The following is a 20854-nucleotide window of genomic DNA, read 5'->3' as shown; positions in this document are numbered from 1 at the left end:
TATATTAGGTATATATAGATAGATAGAGATAGATTTGTTTTTCTCTTTGATATGTTCTCTAGCGTATTAAACCGAGAAGAGGGCGCATTTTCGAAATGGGATGCTGCCATGTAAAGAATCGTTTCGGCATGTATGTACGTAAATCTCTTCATTCGAAAATGTTGAACAAGAACCTTCGTGATATATTTCATGAAGGCCGACAGATAGATTTTCTTCTTTTTCACAAAACCTGCAAACGATGAGAAATTTGATTAGAAATTATACATTATCAGTTTGATCATTTTTTAATGAGTTTTCACTCTCTCTCTCTCTTTCTCTCTTTCTCTCTCTCTTATTTTTTTACTGAATAATTGATAAATAAAAGTAGAGAAGTGCTGTCGAAAAAAGAGAGAGAAAAAACAAAGAGAAAAAAAAAAGTTAATATAAGTAGAAGTAGAAGGTTCGAAAAAGAACATTAGCGAAGTTTTTACAGTGTATCGTTAGCCACTAATTTAATTTTCTATTATACTTTTCAGAGGAGCCTTTCGACGATACCTTCGCCTCGAAGTAGTTTCCTTCGCTGAGAAAATGACCATCCCATTAATTAAATTCTTTTCTACTATAAATTCGATTTTTCGTTGAAGTAACCATAATCGCCGAAGTCCAACGATGATGATGACGACGATGAAGAAAGTAATTTTCTTATTTTGGTGATACAGGATCGCAGGAGCGTATATTAGACGGATTTTTAGTGAGAGATCGTCGATCATATATCTACCTACGTAATATTATATATCTACCTATCTATATCTACTATATATATATATATATATATATATATATATATATATACATATATATATTATCCGTAGCTCTTTTCAACGATGAGTCTCCAAGGATCGAAAGTAACGAAAGCTTCAGATAAGTTCGTCTTTTCGAGTCGATTTAAAGGATCTGTCAGGTTCTAGCGTTAATAATAAAGAGTAAAAGGATGATAAAAGCGAGGGGAAAGAGGAATTGGAGGGAAGAGATTTATCTTCGTATTATATATATATATATATATATATATATATATATATATAAAATATATACAAGGGTGTCTTCGATTGCAATCGATCAATATCTATAATGATCACACACGATGATGTATCTAACTCTTTGACAAATTTTTATTTAAATTATTGTGAACTCTTTCATTGAAATATTTATATGTTAATATCAACAACTGAAGATCTCTACCTAAATGTATAAAAATATACAAGGTGTCTTTTTTTCAATCGATCATATATCTAATATGTCAAATGAAGATGTATGTACTTAAGTCTAAGTTACACGTTTTTACAAATTATACTGATCTCACGACTGATATTTTTCTTTATTGAAATATCAATTAATATAGGGAGAATATATCTCTCTTCATTATATTTAATAAGAGAAAAAGAAAGAATTCATTGATAAAAATTCATTCATTTTCTTTTTACTTTTCCAATAGATTTAGAGATTTCTTTGTACTTATCTTTATCTTTATCTTTATCTGTATACACATATAACGTCACATAGATAGTTTATTCTAAGAAAATTTGAAAAATACTAAGTCGTAAAGACTATTAATAGTCGACGCTGATTGGAGCAAGGACGTCATGTTCCTTTGACGATAGCCGAGCATGAAATCCGTTAAGTAGCGGAAAATGTGTCTATTCACCCTAGCAAGAGACACTCTCTCTCTCTCTCTCTTAGACACACACACACACACACACACACACACACATTTATATATATATATATATACATACACATGCTTTCGATCCCTTCACACACGTACATATACATATGTATATACATATATATATGTATGTGTGTGTGTGCGTGTATATATATATATATATATATATATATATATATATCTTTTTCTCCCATGGCTGGCACCTGCCTCGCAACGCAAAGTTGACGTCGTTTTTCTGTTTACCGATTTTGCCACCTCAACGACAGGGGTTGTGCGCGTTCGATTAAAGTGGCGATCACGTAAAATGCGATAATAGTCGATATACAGTAGCCCAGCTCGATCAGTTACTATACCATCACTATATATTTTCTTCTATGACAAAGATTATAGTTCTATATAAGATGTCTTAGAATTACAACAACGATATTTATTTAACTGACGAATAAATAGAAATCGTTAACAAATTTATTTAGATTAAAATGTCTAAAAATAATGAAAGTTGTTCCTTCTTAATAATAAATTACTTATTAATAACTTACTTAAATAATTACTATTTATTAATAATAAGTTCATTTACTTATTCCTTGGAAAATTTAGAACGTGGCTATTTCTTTCTTTTTTTCTTTTTTTTTATTCAAGTTTTCTTTTTTTTTTATTTTATTCCTTTTAAAATGATTAATTTTTATCTTTGGGAATAATTCTTGGACACCTTCTACATTGGTTTCTATTGGATCACGTAGATTTTCAAATGATTTTTGATGCTGAATCCAATTCGAATTTGTCTTTATTCTTTCTATTTCTATTTCATATTTTTCGATAAGCGATTTCTTTAATCAACACAAAAGAAAATCCTTATCGAGGAATTTCTAATCTAATTCTTGCGGTGATAAATTTTCGATGGAATACTATTTTGTCTTTGGTGTCTGTGTAAATGATAAGAAAGAAAGAGAGATAGAAAGGAGAATCGACGGAGTCTCTTTAAAATTAATCGGATGGATATCGATTTTTCAACGCGTATCCTACCGATAAGAATCCATATCTTCTTCTAGTCTATACGTTTTTCAAAACGGGGGTATAAAATGGAAGGTGAGGAGAAAAAGGATAAGAGGAAAAGGAAAAATAAAAAAAAAGAAAAAATAAAATTGAAGGGAAGAAAAATTGACTCCATTTTCCTATCCTGTATATTTTCTTTTTCAATTTATATATATATGTATGTGTGTGTGTTTGTGTGTGTGTATATATATATATATATACACACTATATTATATATATATACACACTATATATACATATCTATATTCTCTTCCTTTTTTATTCTAACTGAAAAATACATTGTCACAGGATAGCCGGTCAGTTTTTTTTATCTATCCCACTGAGCTTTCAATGCGATTGGGATCTATGTACTTTGCATCTGATCTCACTAAGAGAAGAAGAGAAAGAGAGAGAGAGAGAGAGAGAGAGGGAGAGAGAGAGAGAACCTTTACAGTTCTCTGAAAAGCAGGAACGTTCTCTGAATACCATGAACCTTTGGGTTGAAACGAATAGGCATGTATTCTCGCCTACGTTTCTCTATGCGCTACCTTTAAACCGTGTAATCGTCAATAGTATATATGTGTTTGTATGTATGTGTTTGAATACGTATTCGAGTATACATACATACATATATATATATATATATATATATATATATATATATATATATATATATAGAATAGTCTCTTATGTTTGAATCGATTCAAGAAAATATATTATCGAATAAATTACCAATAGTTAGGAATATTTCATACAAAAGTCAAATGATATTCAAAGATGAATGCTTCAGATATAGATCTGCGTTTCGTTTTACCGTGAAAAATTATCTTTTCTTTTTCTTTCTTCTTTTTTTCTCTCTTTTTTTTTTGTTTTAATGCAACTGGCCTTTGACCTACATTCTATAATTTACGAAGTAAATAAATTATGTATTTAGGTATTTATGGGTAAGATTGTGTGAATAGAGAGAAAGATAGATAGAGAGAGAGAGAGAGAGAGAGAGAGAGAGAGAGAGAGAGAGAGAGAATCAATCAATTTCATGCACTTATTTCCCTCTTTAATGTATTCGACCGCCTCGTTATCAAATCATTTGGCAATTAGGGACATCGAAATCACGAGTGCATCGAAGCATCGAACGAAACGCGAGAATTACGAAATCGTTATTTGCCATTGCGACGAGGTCGCACTCACCAATCTTCAGAGCATTTCGATTATTCGTTCATTTTGGGAAATTGGAAAGATTCTATTTGAGAGGAAATACGTACATACAAGATCTATTATCGATCGTTAGAAGAAAATATACTATTTTACGTTTTCCTTTTTCCTGTCAGGAAATTCGTATCATCTTTCGAATTTATCTTTTTCTTTTTTTTCTTCGAACTTTTCTTCAATTTTCTTTCCTTTTCCTTTTTCTTTTTCTTTTGTCTTTTCGTTGTGCATTCTTTATCTTTATTTTCTTGTTCATCTTTTCTTTCGTTTAAAATTCTTCCGTGAAAGAAATGCAAGACGCAGTCTCATGTCTCTCGCATCGCCGAGCAAATTTATATTACGTACGGCGAGGTTTGGATATTATCGGAATAGAATAGAAAGGGGGTGGACATCGAAATTTGTCGTACAATATAGACTGCGACCTATCCTTGTGTTTACTCGCATAGACACACTCTCTATCTATCTCTTTCTCTCTCTCTCTCTCTCTCTCCCTCTCTCTGTCTCTTCCTGGCATTATCTAGTGGGGGAACATTGATAGGAAGATTGTGTCAAAGCTTCGCAAATTCTCATCAAGGTATCGATTGCCACTTGGCCAAATACGTGTCCATATGTCTGTGTCTAGATAACGCATCCATTTATACATCTCTACCATCCTCTTGAAGTGGTTCATGCCATTTCAAACATCATGGACTCGGATAATAATCGATTAATTATGGATTAACGATCGTAGTCAATTTACATTTCATTCGTTTTAATATATTCTCTTTTTCCTTTTTTTTTATTTTTTATAGGCGAAAAACATTCGATACGAGTTTTCTTTTTCTTTTTACATACATTTCTAACATTCTGAAAGAAGTGTTGCTAGTAAAATTGATATCTCGAAACTAATTACTAGTAAAATACATTTCGAAACGGAGCTTTATAATTACTTCTACGGATATTAATGAGTGTATTATTTACACCTGGGAGATATACAAATACATTGCATACATCGGTGCAAATTGTCAATGCAAATGTCGAGAGAAAAAAAAATTTTTACGAGCACTTATAATAGATAAAATATTCATACATTTATGTAATACTTGTTGCCTTTTATCAGGGGGCTTCGAAAATATCATTCTGACAGATGAATGACATTTGCAGTTGCATTTATCGAGGTTAAGTTTAGTATTGCCTATTTTCAGGCACTATGCTTAATATTTGTTGAAATACAGAATAATCAATAAATAAATATATCGTATCGTTAATGTTAATATTAGATCGGCCAGTAAATAAATTCTTTGTATATATGTATACATATATATATTGAACTTAATATTTTTATATCAATTTGGATATGAAAATTTGCTTTTTTTTCGTCTTTTGCCTTTTATTTCTGGTTATTATTTTTTCTACAAGAAAAAATGTACATGGCTGTGTACATACACGACGTACTAGCAAGTTTATTATGAGGTATTCATGTAACGCAAATTTTTTCTAAAAAAGAAAGAGAGAGAGTGTGAGGGACAAAGAAATACAAAGAGAAAAGAAATAAAAGAGAGCCAACCGCTCAATTTCAGGTACTTTGAAAGAGCCGCGACCGTAAAAGTCGGAGCACGAAATTAAGCTATTCTCGTGGCGATCGTAAAGCTGGACGAGAAAGTATTTCTCCATTGCTATCTTTTCTTATTTGTTTGTACCAACAAAAATCGTTGATGAAATTTTTAAAAAATATTTATGGTAATTCATAATTTTAAATTTGATTTGCCCGCGATAATGCCAAGAGAAAAAATTTTATTAATCTTTTATTATGTATTTATTTCTGAATAATTGAAATAAATTTTTATAAATCGTAACTGAATATTATCGAATAAGTAATAAAGACAATGGAAAAATAATAATTTAATTAGAAATTTTGTTGATATGTTATTCAATTCGAAACATTTTATATGTAATTATATCACATAAAATTCGTGGGTTTAACAAAAAATGATTATATCTCGTTTTTTATTGAAACAAAAACGTATAGAAAATTTGATAGTTTATTCATATGAAAAATTTCAATTGGCACCGCATCATCAAATATTATGATGTTCCATTAAACGTTATCAACCACAATCTTGTCCCACAGTGAGATTATATTTTCACCAATTATACTTTCCGAATGTTGAAATTGTATCGTAAATAAAAGGAAAAAAAAAAGAAAAAAATATACAAAAATGAAAAATGTGAAAAATATCAAAAGAAAATCTTGGTGAGTTGAATCATGCAGCTTGTAAACGCGGAATACAAGCATTTGTGTTTAATTTCTATAGTAGAAGGAAAGAAGGAGAAAGAGAGAGAGAGAGAGAGAGAGAGAGAGAGAGAGACAGAAAGAAAGAGAGAGAGAGAGGAGAGCACCGTTAACGAGATCACGCTCGAAAGTTTGCCATGAGAGCGTATGATTCGCATATGAATCGTGATTCGTCGCTTGCAAACATTGCTACATTGTGTATATATATATATATATATATATATATATATATATATATATATACACATACATATATATCGTAGTTTTCACTTTAAATAAACTCTTCATGAGATATATACTCTTTCAATCAATAAACTCTTTTAATTTCATTATTTTACTTCTCTTTATCTCGTGATTCTATACACCCTTTTATCAATATATTTCTTTATCTTTTTTTATTTTTTTTTTCTTCTTTTAATCACAAAGTTATACAGAATTAATTTAATCCTTTCATTTCTAATAACGAAGTTGTGGCAAACTTTTCGATCAGTCAGATGAAGAGTATAATACACGCAGGTTTTAAAGTTAACTTGTCAAGTTAAATTAACAAACGTCGTATTATCATTATCTAAATATTTTATAAATATTATATAGATAGACATATTTATATATGTTTATTAAAAATTTATTTGGGACATAAATGATCGATGGAATACGATTTATAAATTTAATACGATTTACATCTTTTATTAACGTATGGCAATTGTTTATAATGTATAGATTTGCATATAATTTATAGAGACATTTGCATATAAATGTGAAGTGACAGAATTTAATGACTGCTTATAACGGATTCAAGCTTTGAACAATTTTATCTACTCCATTCCAGCGTCTATTATTTAACAAATAAGTATTTGACAATTAGGGAATATTATCTATTATAGATTTCCTATAATTAATAGGAATAAATGAATGGCTTAAAAGGCTTTTATTTGTTTCGAAGTGATTTGCGATGTATTTGAATTATAAATTGTCCAAATTATATAAAAGAGAAAGAGAGAGAGAGAGAGAGAGAGAGAGAGAGAGAGAGAGAGAGAGAGAGAGAGAGAGAGAGAGAGGACAAATAATTACAGTTTCACATCGTTTAGAAATTTCAGAATGTGGAAACAAGATCGTGTATTCGTATATACGTATATATCCATCTCTACGTTTATATAAATCATGAAGCGGTCCTTGAATATATCTATCTCATGCTCCAAACGTGCAAGACTCGTATTAACGTAATGTATGAGTATAATGCAAATATCAGATCCGTAAGACTAATATCCTATGCTATGTCTCTTGGATTTTGCTCGGTTCTTCTCTATCCTCCGTTCTTCTATGTCCGATCTCTGTCTCCGTGTAAATTGTTTACGAAATCACGTAGATGGAATTCTTAAAAAATCTAAAAGAAATTTTGTAACTTTTGTAAAGAAATTTATGAGAAACTTAATTTCTTTCATATATTTATAATTATTTTATAGAAAATATTTATATATACATATATAAATGATAAATTGAATTTATTTTCTACGTTTCTTCCTTAAGTTATTTTAGCTCTCTTTTTCTTTTCCTCATTTATCATTAATATCGATATATTCATTTTATACAAGCCTGAAGAGAAGCATCATTTATTATTTTTCCTTTTAATTCAATTTTTATATCTTTTTATACATGCTCCTTTAAAGATAAGAGAATTTGACATGTGGAAATAAGTTCAGTTCTTCATTTATTTATCTATCTATCTTACCTAGCTATTTATGTCTCTCTGTCTCTCTCTCTATCTCTCTCTCTCTCTGTCTCATTCTCTCTCTCTCTCTCTCATCATGTCATTCTTCCTGTCCCTGGATTCTCGTATTAGCTCTATCACATTCTACTAATCTCGAGCTCCAGTTAAGTCAACCCATTAATACGTATGAACTCTGATGGAAGTTCTAACTCGCGGATTGCTAATGCGAACAGAAAATTCAAGCTTTGCCTCATACACCTACACCGACCCACACACAAACACACACACACACACATACGCATACACGCAAATATACATACATATATACGAAGGATGTGCGCGTACAAAACTCAAAGGAAAGATTAAATTACAAACGAGTTTAAGCAAATCTTTTCTTTTCTTTTTATATCTTTTTGTTTCTTTTTATATTCTTTTTTTTTTCTTTTTTTTTTTTTTTCATTTCATCTTTCTCGTTTAGCTTATCCTCGAAATAACACTCCGAGTGTTTCATATTATTTCAATGAATAATTTTCTTAATATATAAGAATACGGAATATTATTTTAACATTTCTATCTGCCAAGTAACGACTTCTTTTTTCTTTTTTTTTTTTTCTTTTTTTTTTTTTCTATTGGCCACTCCCTTCTCACGTCTTTTCACCAATGCAACAATGGTCCCGTCATATTCTGTTGCTCGTTGACAAGAGTGTAAAGCCGAGAGCGGTCTCGTGTCGTTCCTGGCAGAAGATAGATATACATTTTTTCGAGAGGAGAAAAAAACATATATATATATACATATAAATATATATATATATATATATATATATATATATATATATATATAAAGATTCCTTCGTCTCAATGATTCGACAACTTCGGAATGTTAGAGGACATTTTTAATTTGTTGGAAATGAAAGATTCTTACTTAACGAAATATATACGATTTTTTGCATATGAAATAAAACATAAATATAAAAAAGTAAATATAAAAAGGTAAATATAAGAATATCATTTCGGTGTACCATCTGAAAGAAAGAAAAAAACAAGAGAGAGAGAGAGAGAGAAAGAAACGTAATAAAACCGTAGTAAAAAAAGTATATTCATCTAAACGCATTCGCTAAGAGTGTTCCCAAGGGTGAGATAAATGAAATTTCTTGCAAAAAAATCTCAAAGATTATTGTTGATATACACACATACACACACACACACACACACACACACACACATAGAGAGAAAGAGAGATATGTATTATACTAGCATCCTTTCAAACGTTAATTTGCACTTCGCTTACAGGTATCACCCAGTGAATGATGGTCTATGTCGAGTGGCATGTTTCTGATCAAAGGTACAACAAGCTTTAGCTCGAGTATCCCAAGATACAATAAGGATGGATCTTAAATTGCTATTTACTCGATAATAGACAATCATCGTCACTATATACACGTATTTTGTATCGTTTATGCGTTAATATCTACGACATAACATATCTGTATATTTCAATATGAAATTTGTACAAAATGTAACAAAAGTTTCTATGTGATTTTTGAAAATCAATTACTCTTTTTTAATAGTTCTTGGGCTAATTCTTCTTCTTTTTTTCTTCAAGTTTTAATATTACAAGCCTTGACTTGATCGAACGATTTGAAAAAAAATTAATTTAAAAAGTATCGAAATAGTGTAATGGACTTTTTGAAATCAATTAGATACTTTTGACTCATCTAAAGAAAGCCATATCTTTTTTTTTTCATTCTTCTTTTTTTCTTTTTTGTTTTTTTTTTTTAAAGTATGTTAGTTGAAAAAGATATAGTTTGTTATAATTGCGTTTAATAAAAAAGTGATTTATTTATAATTTGTTAAGTTATGTAACTTTGTAAATTAATCGAAATTTGATTGTTTGATTGGTAAAATAAGATGAATTTACTTTGTAAGAATTTGTTTATAAAAATTTTTTATAACAAATTGTTAATTAATTATTAACAATATGTTGAAAATATAGAAAAAATTCTGCCCTTTAAAATGGTGTTTGATTCAAGTCTCTACGATTTTTAGTTTCCCATATAAATTGAAGATATTTACGTTGACATACTGACCTATATAATTTCATTCAATTGGCTCGGTGACACACTGACCTATATAAATTCCAAGATTTTACGAGTCCCTAGTACTATTACTACTACTACTACTACTACGAACAGCTGTAGTATACGAATTATGAATGGAAATCTTTCAAAGCCGATATCTTTGGAACGAAAAGTCGTAGAGACTTGAATCAACACCATTTTCAAGGGTAATTTATTCTTTATTTATTTAAATATTGCAATAATATTGTTATAATAAAATCGCTTTCGTTAATAATTATTTTAATCGAATATTTCCTTTTCTTTCGTAATAATGTCAAAGCTACAATAAATTCTAAAAATTTTTAATATAATTGTGTAAATTTTATTTTGTTTATTTAATATAACGAATAAAAAATATGTTAATAATCGCCAATATAATAAATTGGAAGATAGAAAATTCGAAAGATTTATTCGTAATAAGAAAAATTACGCTTATCTCGCACTTATTTTGTTTTTATTATGACATACGACATTTATTAATAAAATTTCTTTTCATTTGTTAATAAAGATATTTAAATATGATAAAAGTTATTATCCCATTCTATAAGGTATGAAACGTACTTTCGACATCATTACTTTTATCTATCGAATATCTTCATATAATGATTAATATTCTAATTAATTACCTATTATTCGATCTAATACATAACATGACATATCCAATGGAGTAATTAAATATAATTTTAAATATATCAAATATATTTAGATATACATAGTTTTTATTTATATAAAATAAAAGGGTATAATTTTTACATATATATTTTATTTTATTGTATTTTTGCATCGAATTTATTTATTAAAGAATTTCACTCAAATTTTGTATTTATTGTCGTCTTAAGAGAGAGAGAGAGAGAGAGAGAGAGAGAGAGAGAGAGAAAGAGAATCGACGATAATAATAATTATTCGTTAGGTTAGTTTAACGATCAGAATAATCGGATTACGTTGGACGTTTTAAATTTAATTCGACGATACTCGAAAACCAAAGAAAATGTAATTACATAGTTAGGAAACGTTCGAGACTTTAGATAATAGAAATCATCGCAAGCTGTCCTTGGAATTCATTGAAATACGGACAGTTTGGTTTCGAATTAGGAGACACACTTTGATCTTTCAATGGAAAGTGTATTTACTTTACCATTTGTACCATCGAATTCATAGGGAGGTATATACGTTCGCAAACATACAAGTTCTGCATACATAGAAACGTTTCTTCAGAAAATTTTCTATGAAATAAAAGAGAAAGAAAAAGAAAAAGAAAGAAAAAAAAAATAGAAGAAAAATAAAAAAAAATTAGATCGTCCGACGTACGATAATAGTTTTTAATTAACGAAAGAAACTTTCTCTCTCTCTCTCTCCCTTTTTCGTTTTCAATAAAACTCATCATTTCGAAGAACTCTTAGATTTCTCAGATTTCTCAGATTCTTCTCATCGATATCAACTTCTTATTAGATTTGACTAGTGAGACTTCCGTTGAGAACAAATTTATAGCCAACCGTTTAACGCTCGATATCGAGTATTTACCCCTTCCTTTTTCATTTTTTTTTATTATATATATATATATATATATATATATAATAAAAAAAAAAAAATATATATATATACATACACCATACTAATCTCTATCTTTTTCGTCTTTCCCAACTAATCCTTGGATCGAAAGGATTTTTTCGATATTCCTGCCCGTTATTTTAATCCTCGGTGTTCGTGCTCGAACAGACCGAAAGGATCGGAAACTGTATTCATGGGTCGGGGGCTTTTAATGTTAGTTAACAAAATTGATTTTCCGAATAGATATATATATATATATACATATATGCATATACATACACACATATATAGGGTGTTTATGATAAATTTATTCATAATTATGTATTCACATATAGTTGAATAATAAATCATAAACGAACCGAGATCAATTATTTGACCTCATTTTTATTTTCATTATATAAATATATATGTATATACATTTGTGGACACGTTATATATCCAGAGCATCGAAGGGACGATTCGTTTATCAGTTCTCGAAGCCTCGATTTTGTCGAGAACACTCGTGTCCACGATTACTTACTCTCCTGTCGAACACGTACATAGATATAACGTGTAAACTTTCACGGAGAGAGAAGAGAAACTCGACTTTTGCATCGACTTCTCAAAGTTTCAGACACGACCTATCTCGACAACTTGTACGTAGCTACATTAGCGATTATTGCGAATAAAATTAAACTTTGTTGAACTGTAATAATCTAAAATCGAACAAGGAATCTTTAAGGGAAAAGCCTTATATTGTAGATATATACATATATTATCTAGATTTTATAATATTATATATATTATTATTATTATTATTATTATTATTATTATTATTATTATTATTATTATTATTATTACAAATATATCATATATGCCTGTCAGTAAAGAAGAACTGTGATAACTAAACGCCTTTTATTATTATCACAAAATTTATTGAATTATTGGAAATTGTATAAAAAATTCTTTTTCATCAATTATCGAGGCTAGTATTTTCTTTTCTTTTTTTTCTCACAAAGTCCTGTAGTATAAATAATCGCTGAAAATAAAATGTAGATATTATAGGCACACACACACACACACACACACACACACACACATGTATGTGCGCGTGTGTGTGTGTGTTGAAATTGTGTTAAAGAAGTATCTGTAAAAAAAAGAAAAACCAGAAAAACAGTACGATAATATAGCTGACAGACAATAACACATTGGCAATTATTTGAAAGCTCTTGTGAATTCGTGTGAATTCTCGTTGAAATTCGATTCGCGTCAAAGTCGCCACTGTGAACATATGTTTCTTCTTAATCTATTAAGTGTAAATTCATTGAATCGAAAGGGTTAATGAAGGAAAAAAAGAAAAATGTTAAATCGAATAAATTATGTATAAGAATTTTCGGTCGAAAGCTACGCGACGCGCGTTTTTCATTATTCATTTTCATTATTTATGTTTTTCATTATATATTTCCCAGAGGTGAAATTCTCTCGACTAAACTTATTTTCGTGACTTCGAATCATGTTCGATCGATCGATCACATAGGGATATTACTTTCATCGAGTGACACTTTTTTATTTCCGTTCCCGTGCATTCGATACATTTTATGTATACATACATACATACATACATACGTACATTTCGTTCGATACATTTTATATGCAGTATATATATGTGAACATGAATCGTGGATTTCTATGGTATTTCACAAAAATACGAGTCACTGCTCGAGAAAGAATTTCATTGGTTACTACTTCATTTTCGTTTTACCCTAACGTTTTTTAGGTCACTTATACGACAAGTTAGTTAGGAGGAAAAATTGAAGTTAAAATTTATTATAAAATATTTTATTATATCCGTATAGAAAAAAGATGCGAAATAAAATACTAAACGTTTCGTTTTAACGAAAGATTAGAATCTATCGTTAAAAAGAGCCAGTTTGTAATCCTCTGTCAAGCTATGTCCGGCCTTTTTCTCTTGACAGGGTTGAAGAAAAATAAGGGAAAAAGAAAAATAAAAATAGATCATTTCCATCGTAAGATTAGATTTTCCAAGGACAAAGTGAAATTCTCGAGAAGATGAAGGATTCACCGTATAAAGCTGATACATGTGGGACGATGAACGCGAAGAAAATGAGCGTGAAAATATCAAGGTAACGAAGAATAAAATTGCGGGAAGAAGATAAGTATAATTATTTTAGTCCAATTAAGAAACATATTAGGTTAATAAAATAATATCATTTTATTCAAATAATTATATGATTAAAAATTGTTTTATTTTTTAGATATTGATATACCAAAAGTTTTATTATATTTAAATATATTAAATGTATATTATTTTTTTTTTATTATTACTTCTAAATCGTATTATTTTATTACATATTAAATCCATTAAAATGTTGTGATTCTTAAAATTTCAATATCATTATTACAAATGAAAATAAATATTTTAACAATCGGAATTAAAATAAAAGTATCGAAAAATTCTATTGAAATTATTTTATAATCATAAATATAAATTTTTTTTTAAATTGGTATGAAACCCGAAGATATGGAACCCGCCATACTTACTTGATAATTACGATTAAGAGTGCTCGTTTATCAGGAAAAACTTTTATGAACTCCTATACGATAGGCAACGTAGTCACGCGTATAGGTTATAGATGTTGCTTGCCATAAGGGGCTTAAAAGATTTTTTTTCTTTTTATTGAAGGATGGTGCAGGCAACTGCAATTAGCAGTAAAGTATAAAGTATTACCTGCTTTTAGATAACAGTCCTCAATTTTTTCCGTATAAAAATATAATCGCAAAAAATATCTACGAGTGTATATTATTTTTAATATTATTTGTATATTTTTCAAATTGATTTTTTATGCATCTTCAAATTTTTTTTTCTTTCTATGTATATTTGTGTTTGTAAAAATAACAATCCCAGCACTTTCAGGAAGAAAAGTCAATCAATTTAACTCTCGATCGCGTTTTATCTAAATTAGAAATTTTCCCAAGTATCTTGTTATATATACGTATACATACATACATACATACACACACACACACACACACACACACACACACACACACACACATATACACACATATACATATATTATATATGATACAATTGAATTGAAAGTATCAGCAATTGTTGCTAAGCTTGAAAATAAATCTTCTCAATTCTCATTTTTGCTTCTTCTACGAGAAAATATTTTACAAGTTTTCAAAAGCAAACGAAGATAATTGAGTTTTTATTGTCGATTGTGTCGTTGAGAATACTCAAAAGGCAAAAGGGGAAGAAAGATAAAGGAAGTGAGAAAGAAAGAGAGAGAGGGAGAGAGCGAGAGAGAGCGAGAGAGAGCGAGAGAGAGCGAGAGAGAGAGAGAGAGAGAGGGAGAGAGCGAGAGAGAGCGAGAGAGAGACAAAGAGATAAGTGGAAAATTATATTCTTTGATCGTAACGAAGACAAATAATTTAGCAGTTTCTTTCTTTGATATTAAACATCCATAGACGGAAAGAATATATTTTAAATGAATGTTCTGATTATTTTAATAAATTCTCGAGAATGGATTACAATGATATTTTGGGAGAACCTATTAAGAATATCCATGAGTAAATTTAAAATATATATATATATATTTAAGGAACGTCTTATTTCATTAAGGAACGAATTATTTCATTTCAAACGTATCTGCCTTTATTTAAAAGTGTCTTAAGAAATATTAATAATAATACATTAAGAAGAAAATTTTCAAAGAGAAATAATTTCTTCATTTGCACGAAGAAATACATATTGTAAATAATCCAATAAAATGTAATACGAATTATATTTAATATTATAGATAACATAAAATACAATCAAATATAAAATATTAATTTTCAAATATAAAATATCATTTTAATGTTGACTCATTGCATTATTAATTCTCGAATAATTATAATTTAAATGTAAAATTGTAATTTGTAACATTGAGAACAACTATCTCATTTTCTCGTTAATTTCAATGTCATATTAAAACATTTTCAAAATAACGCCATAAGATATTTTAAATGATCTATCTTATATGTAAATAAAATTTACTCTTGGTGGGATAGTTGAGAGGATAATTATGCATCAATCGAATAGGTAAACGTGTAACACGCCTTCGAAATTGGTCCCTTGGTTATGTGGTAAAGCACGTATCTATGTGTATGTAATGTTACCGAAGCACACTGACATTAACAAGTCGATCTTGCACGTATCGTAGCCACAGATCCTCTCTCTCCTCTCTCTCCTCTCTCTCCTCTCTCTCTCTCTCTCTCATTTTCTCTCTCTCTCTCTCTCTCTCTCTCTCTCTCTCTCTCTATGCCTATCTCTCTGCGGTAGATTGTATCAACGTCTTTTGTGACGTTTAGATATTGCCTTTTCTACTAACTCGAACATTTCTGTTTTATTCTTAGATCCCTTATAAAAATAATTACGATATGGACGGCTTCATCGTTAAATTAAATATTCTACTTTTTTAAGATATATTAATATTACTATAGATATATATATACGTTAGAATATAATAAATATATATATATATATATATATATTAATTCTTAATTTAAGATATAATAAATCAAAATGTAATATTCCATCGTATAGATTTACATTTAACAGGAATAATAGAAAATGGAAAATAATTTTTCTATGTTTTTCTCGTACATAAACTTTTTATAACACTTATTCGTTCGTATAAAAATTCGTATGTAAATCGAATAAAATTTTTATTAGAATTTCAAAGAATTTCGTAGAATTTCGTAGAATTTTGTTAAATATATGATAGAAAATCAAGATGAAAAGTTTTTCGATTGAAGCCGAATAAGAAATAATATCTTTTTCTCCTCGTTGGTTTCTCTGTAACATTTTCAATCAAATTTGAATCTATGAGTTTTCTACTATATACATATAGTAACGCGGAAATAAACTGAAGAAAATGCGAGGTTTACTATCGAGCCAACGAATTAGATTTATCGTCGGCAGAGGGTCGGCAGAGGGTCGGCAGAATTTGGCACAAAAGGTATAAAAGAAACTGAAGAAAAAAAAGAAGAAAGGGTCTCTTCCTTCTGTCTCTCTCTCTCTCTCTCTTCTCTCTCTCTCTCTCTTTCTCTCTCTTTTCTCTCTCTCTCTCTTCTCTCTCTCTCTCTCTCTCCCTATATCTCTGTATTTCTGTTTCTCTTTGACTATAAGACCGATAATAAGATATATGTTGATCCGATCTAATCTTAACGGGCCAGCACGTTTCCCTTTTTGATATACGATCGTCACGTGATATCGTTATTTTTAGATATAGTAGATTATCTCCGATACTTTCATTACGAGCAATTTTCGAAAGTAATTCAAAGTATATGCTTTAAAAAATTTGGATCAATAATGTATTTCCAAATGTGCCCCTTTTTGAAATTTTCCATTTCTCGATTGATTATCTCTTTCGTTTAATTTTTCGTTGATGAGGAAGAAAAAGAAATGGAAAAAAAAAAATAAATAAATAAATGAATAAAAATACAAAATTATAAAACGAGGTCATGCCTCTCCGTCTCTCTCATTTTGTTTATCGTTTCAGGAATAGACGATTTTTTCGAACTTCATCAATGGAGGTATCTCGTTAAAATGACGGTCGATAACGACGCCGGGAGATTATCCAGTTTTCATTGGCGAGCATAGCGTTGCAACAGCAGGTCGAAAGAAAGAAAACCAAAAAAAAAAAGAATGACAAAGAAAAAAAAGGAAAAAAAAAGTAGGTGGTATGGCGTCGGTACTTCGATAAAAATTTTATTAACTCCTTTTCATCGAGCCGTTTCGTTCTTCTTTATTTTTTATTCAGTTTCGTATTTTTTTTTGTTTTCCTTTTTTTCATTGTCCTAACAGGACGTTGAAAAAATGCCATGATCTTTTAATGAGAAAAACTTTTTATTTTTATTTTTTTTTATGCGTTTTGCAACAAAACTCATGAATCAAGGGAATATATATATATATATATATATATATATATATAATTATATAATTATATATAAATGTGTGTGTTTATTCTGATAAATTTTTATGAATTATTAAAATCTAAAAAAAAAAATAAATATATATATATATATATATATATATATATATAACGTATCTTTCTCTAATATTTTGAAGCGACTACGTTAAAATTTTCCATAGATCCCCGTTACCCTTTGATATTCATTCTAAAAAATATTACGTAAGTATAAAGGTACCAAAGAGATTTTCACGTTATAGGATGATCTATATGCGTGAATAAAAAGAAAAGTAAACTATAGAATACTAAATAAAAAGTAAACTAAAGAATACTAAAAAAATAAAAAAATAAACAAAAGAAAGATAAAAAAAGAAAATATCTCGAGGGAAAAAAATTGCAACGCTCGGTGATAAAACGTCGTATAATATTTCGTTTCGATCCTGAAACAGTGACATCCATTTTTATTTTCTCCTTGAATGGATTACGATTTTTGATAAACCGACCGATCGACCAAAGATGTTCAGGTATTTTTGGTAAATTTCCGGAAATATTTGAAAAATAGGAATGTTATCCTCGATGGGATTGAGAGAATGAGGGAATGAGGGAGAGTGAGATACAGATAGAGATAGAGATAGAGAGATAGAGAGAGATAGAAAGAGAGATAGAGAAATAAAAGAGATAGAGATAGAGAGGGACAATCACATTCACATAGGATAATCTAACTATACAAAAGGTTATCTTGAATGGTGGAGCATTCATCAACTCTGTCAACAAGATCAGATCTTTCCACTGACTTGCCAAAATTTACAATTGCTCGTCATACCCTTTTGTGATGTCTCATTTTGCTCGAACACCTACATAATATATACGTAAATATATGTATATATATATATATATATATATATATATATATATGTACATACGTATGTACGTAGATACGTAATTATGCATGTATGTATGTATAGACGAACAAAATATATACTCACGCACGTTCACAATACATGGGTATATTAACGATCTTCGAGTCTCTCTCTCTCTCTCTCTCTCTCTCTCACTCTCTCTTTCTCTCTCTCTGTCTAATGTATTTAGCTTTGTGTGTACGCTTTTAAATCGTATAATCGATAAGTCGATCTCATACAAGATCGTCACGCGCAAACGATTTCGATTTATTATGTGGTCGTTCCAATGTAATTACATTAGATGCATATACGGATATATTCTAACCGAAGCGAAATGTACGTATATGTATGTTTGTATGTATGTTCATTTTTTTTTTTTGTACTTTATTTTTTAAATCCATCTTTTCATGCGATTAGGATTAATAATGCGTTGGGATATTTTTTATTCGTTATCCCTCTTTTTTTTTTTTTTTTTTTTATTTTTATCAAGTTTTATAGATATTCTTCGTTGGATAAATAAAGAATGGTGAGTAACGATAGATAATTTAACAAATTTCTTGGATAAAAATGCGAAATGGAAGATATAAAAAGGGAGAAAATAAAAGGGAGAGGGTATTATCTACGAACGATTTTCTCGGTACGAAGTAGGGTTGGCTTGAAAAAAAGAAAAAAAAAAAAGAAAAAACAAACAAACAAAAAAGAAAAAAAGAAAAATAGAAAAACTGATGACGCGAATTAAAGAGAAAATAGATCAAATGGCGAATCTATTCGCGAAGTAAGGTCACTCGATTACGAAAGTAACGTGATAATTCGCGAAAGCAATCGTATTGCGAAAAATGGCGGGAAATTTTAATAAACCTGGCAATTCTTTTCACCCCCGACTTTTTCGATCGTTTCAATAAATTCTTCTTTCTTTTTCCATTTGCATTTTCATTGGACTTTATTTTCTCTATCACTTATTATTCTCCCTTTTCCTTTCGTTTCGTTCTTACGATTTATTTTCATACTCCTTTTTCTTTTATAAAGTAAACTTGACGATCTCGTCGTGTTTCAATAATTTACTTCGACGAAAATACGATCGGAAGAGTTGTTAATCTCGCAACATCCGCTTGTGAACATTCGGCATGGACGATTCGAAGAGAGAACGAGAGAATTCTCTCTCTCTCTCTCTCTCTCTCTCTCTCTCTGTGTTTAGCTCTGTTGCGATATCGTGCCTCGATCGATGCCTGTTTTTCATTTCTCTTTCTCTTTCTCTCTCTCTCTCTCTCTCTCTCTCTCTCTCTCTCTCTCTCTCTCTCTCTCTTTCCCTTCCAGTTTCCGTCCTCGCAAAAATGAAATCTCGCGCCGGTAGCGAATTCGACCTCTCGCGAGAACTTTTTAACCGAGAGAAAAAAAAGAGAAAAAGAAAGAAGGGAAGGAAACAGGTCGAATGAAAAAAGAAAGAAAGAAAAGAAAAGAAATAAAAAGAAAAGGAAAGGAAAGAAACAGTAGAAGAAAAAGAAAGAAAGATAGAAAGATAAAATAAAAAATTCATGTCGAAGAAGAAGAACTTCTTCGATATTTTTTCTTTTATTGGAGTGAGAACTTCAAAAAAAAAAAAAAAAGAAATGAAAAAAAATACAACAACAACAACAATAAAAATAACAATAAACTATTCAAACTTGTGAAACTAAAAAGAGGATATTATATGTACTTTTTTTCTTTTGTTGTTTATCTTTGTTTATGATGTACATCATATGGTGTATCGTATTTAATATAGAATAAATGACTAGTAAGAATATGTGTGTATATATATATATATGTATATATATACACACATATATACAATAAAATCTAAATTATGAACAATGATAGATATATTAAAGGAAAACAACTTACCGGACGTGTACAACACGCGAACAAGGACATATTGGAGAGTGCCAGCTTCGTTATTATACTTATCGCTGGTTACCGCCGAAAAAATAGTCGTTGACGTTGCCGTCGGTGCGTTGCGATCTATCTTCTCTGGATCCACCGTCGAGATGATCCTTCGATCTCAACTTCTTCTTCTTCTTCTACCTGTTAATTTTCGCGTATTTCTTTATCTCGATCTCGCGCCAAAAATTGTCGATCTATCTCTCTCTATCTCTTTCTCCCTCTCTTTCTCGCGTCACACGAGATGAAAATTTCTTCGTACGTCCGTACGAGGCTGTATCGCGTAGATAACTGGACCGCCTTCTAGCGTGCTTTTGCACATGCGTGTTTAACGACTCGTCGTACGCGCGCAGATCTCTCTCTCTCTCTCTCTCTCTCTTTTTCTCTATCTATCTATCTTTGTATCTATCTGTCGCTCTTTCTTTCATTCTTACATTACTAAGAATGAAACGTAAGCAACTAGTTTCGAATTATTTTTCCTTATATACGCGAT

General features: G+C 29.7%; 1 protein-coding gene across 2 annotated transcripts in view; it reads right to left on the bottom strand.

Annotated features, from left to right (window-relative positions):
• The window catches only part of LOC118449662 (ADP-ribosylarginine hydrolase CG3568), a 35444-nt gene extending 14812 nt beyond the window's left edge, over window positions 1–20632 (bottom strand). For both annotated transcript variants that reach the window (XR_004840458.2, XM_035884490.2), the window contains exon 1: window positions 20326–20632. Coding sequence is in view for 1 of the 2 variants with exons in the window: in XM_035884490.2 (XP_035740383.2) it covers window positions 20326–20355 (30 nt within the window). In the remaining variant the exon portion in view is untranslated. The remainder of the gene's footprint in view (window positions 1–20325) is intronic.
• Window positions 20633–20854: the final 222 nt, after the last annotated feature.

The sequence above is a fragment of the Vespa mandarinia genome, chromosome 15 (assembly GCF_050613455.1).
Source record: "Vespa mandarinia isolate Hongniang chromosome 15, ASM5061345v1, whole genome shotgun sequence".
NCBI classification, from domain to species: domain Eukaryota; kingdom Metazoa; phylum Arthropoda; class Insecta; order Hymenoptera; family Vespidae; genus Vespa; species Vespa mandarinia.
Note: the sequence above shows the minus strand (reverse complement) of the source record. Positions and strands in the feature narration are given on the sequence as shown.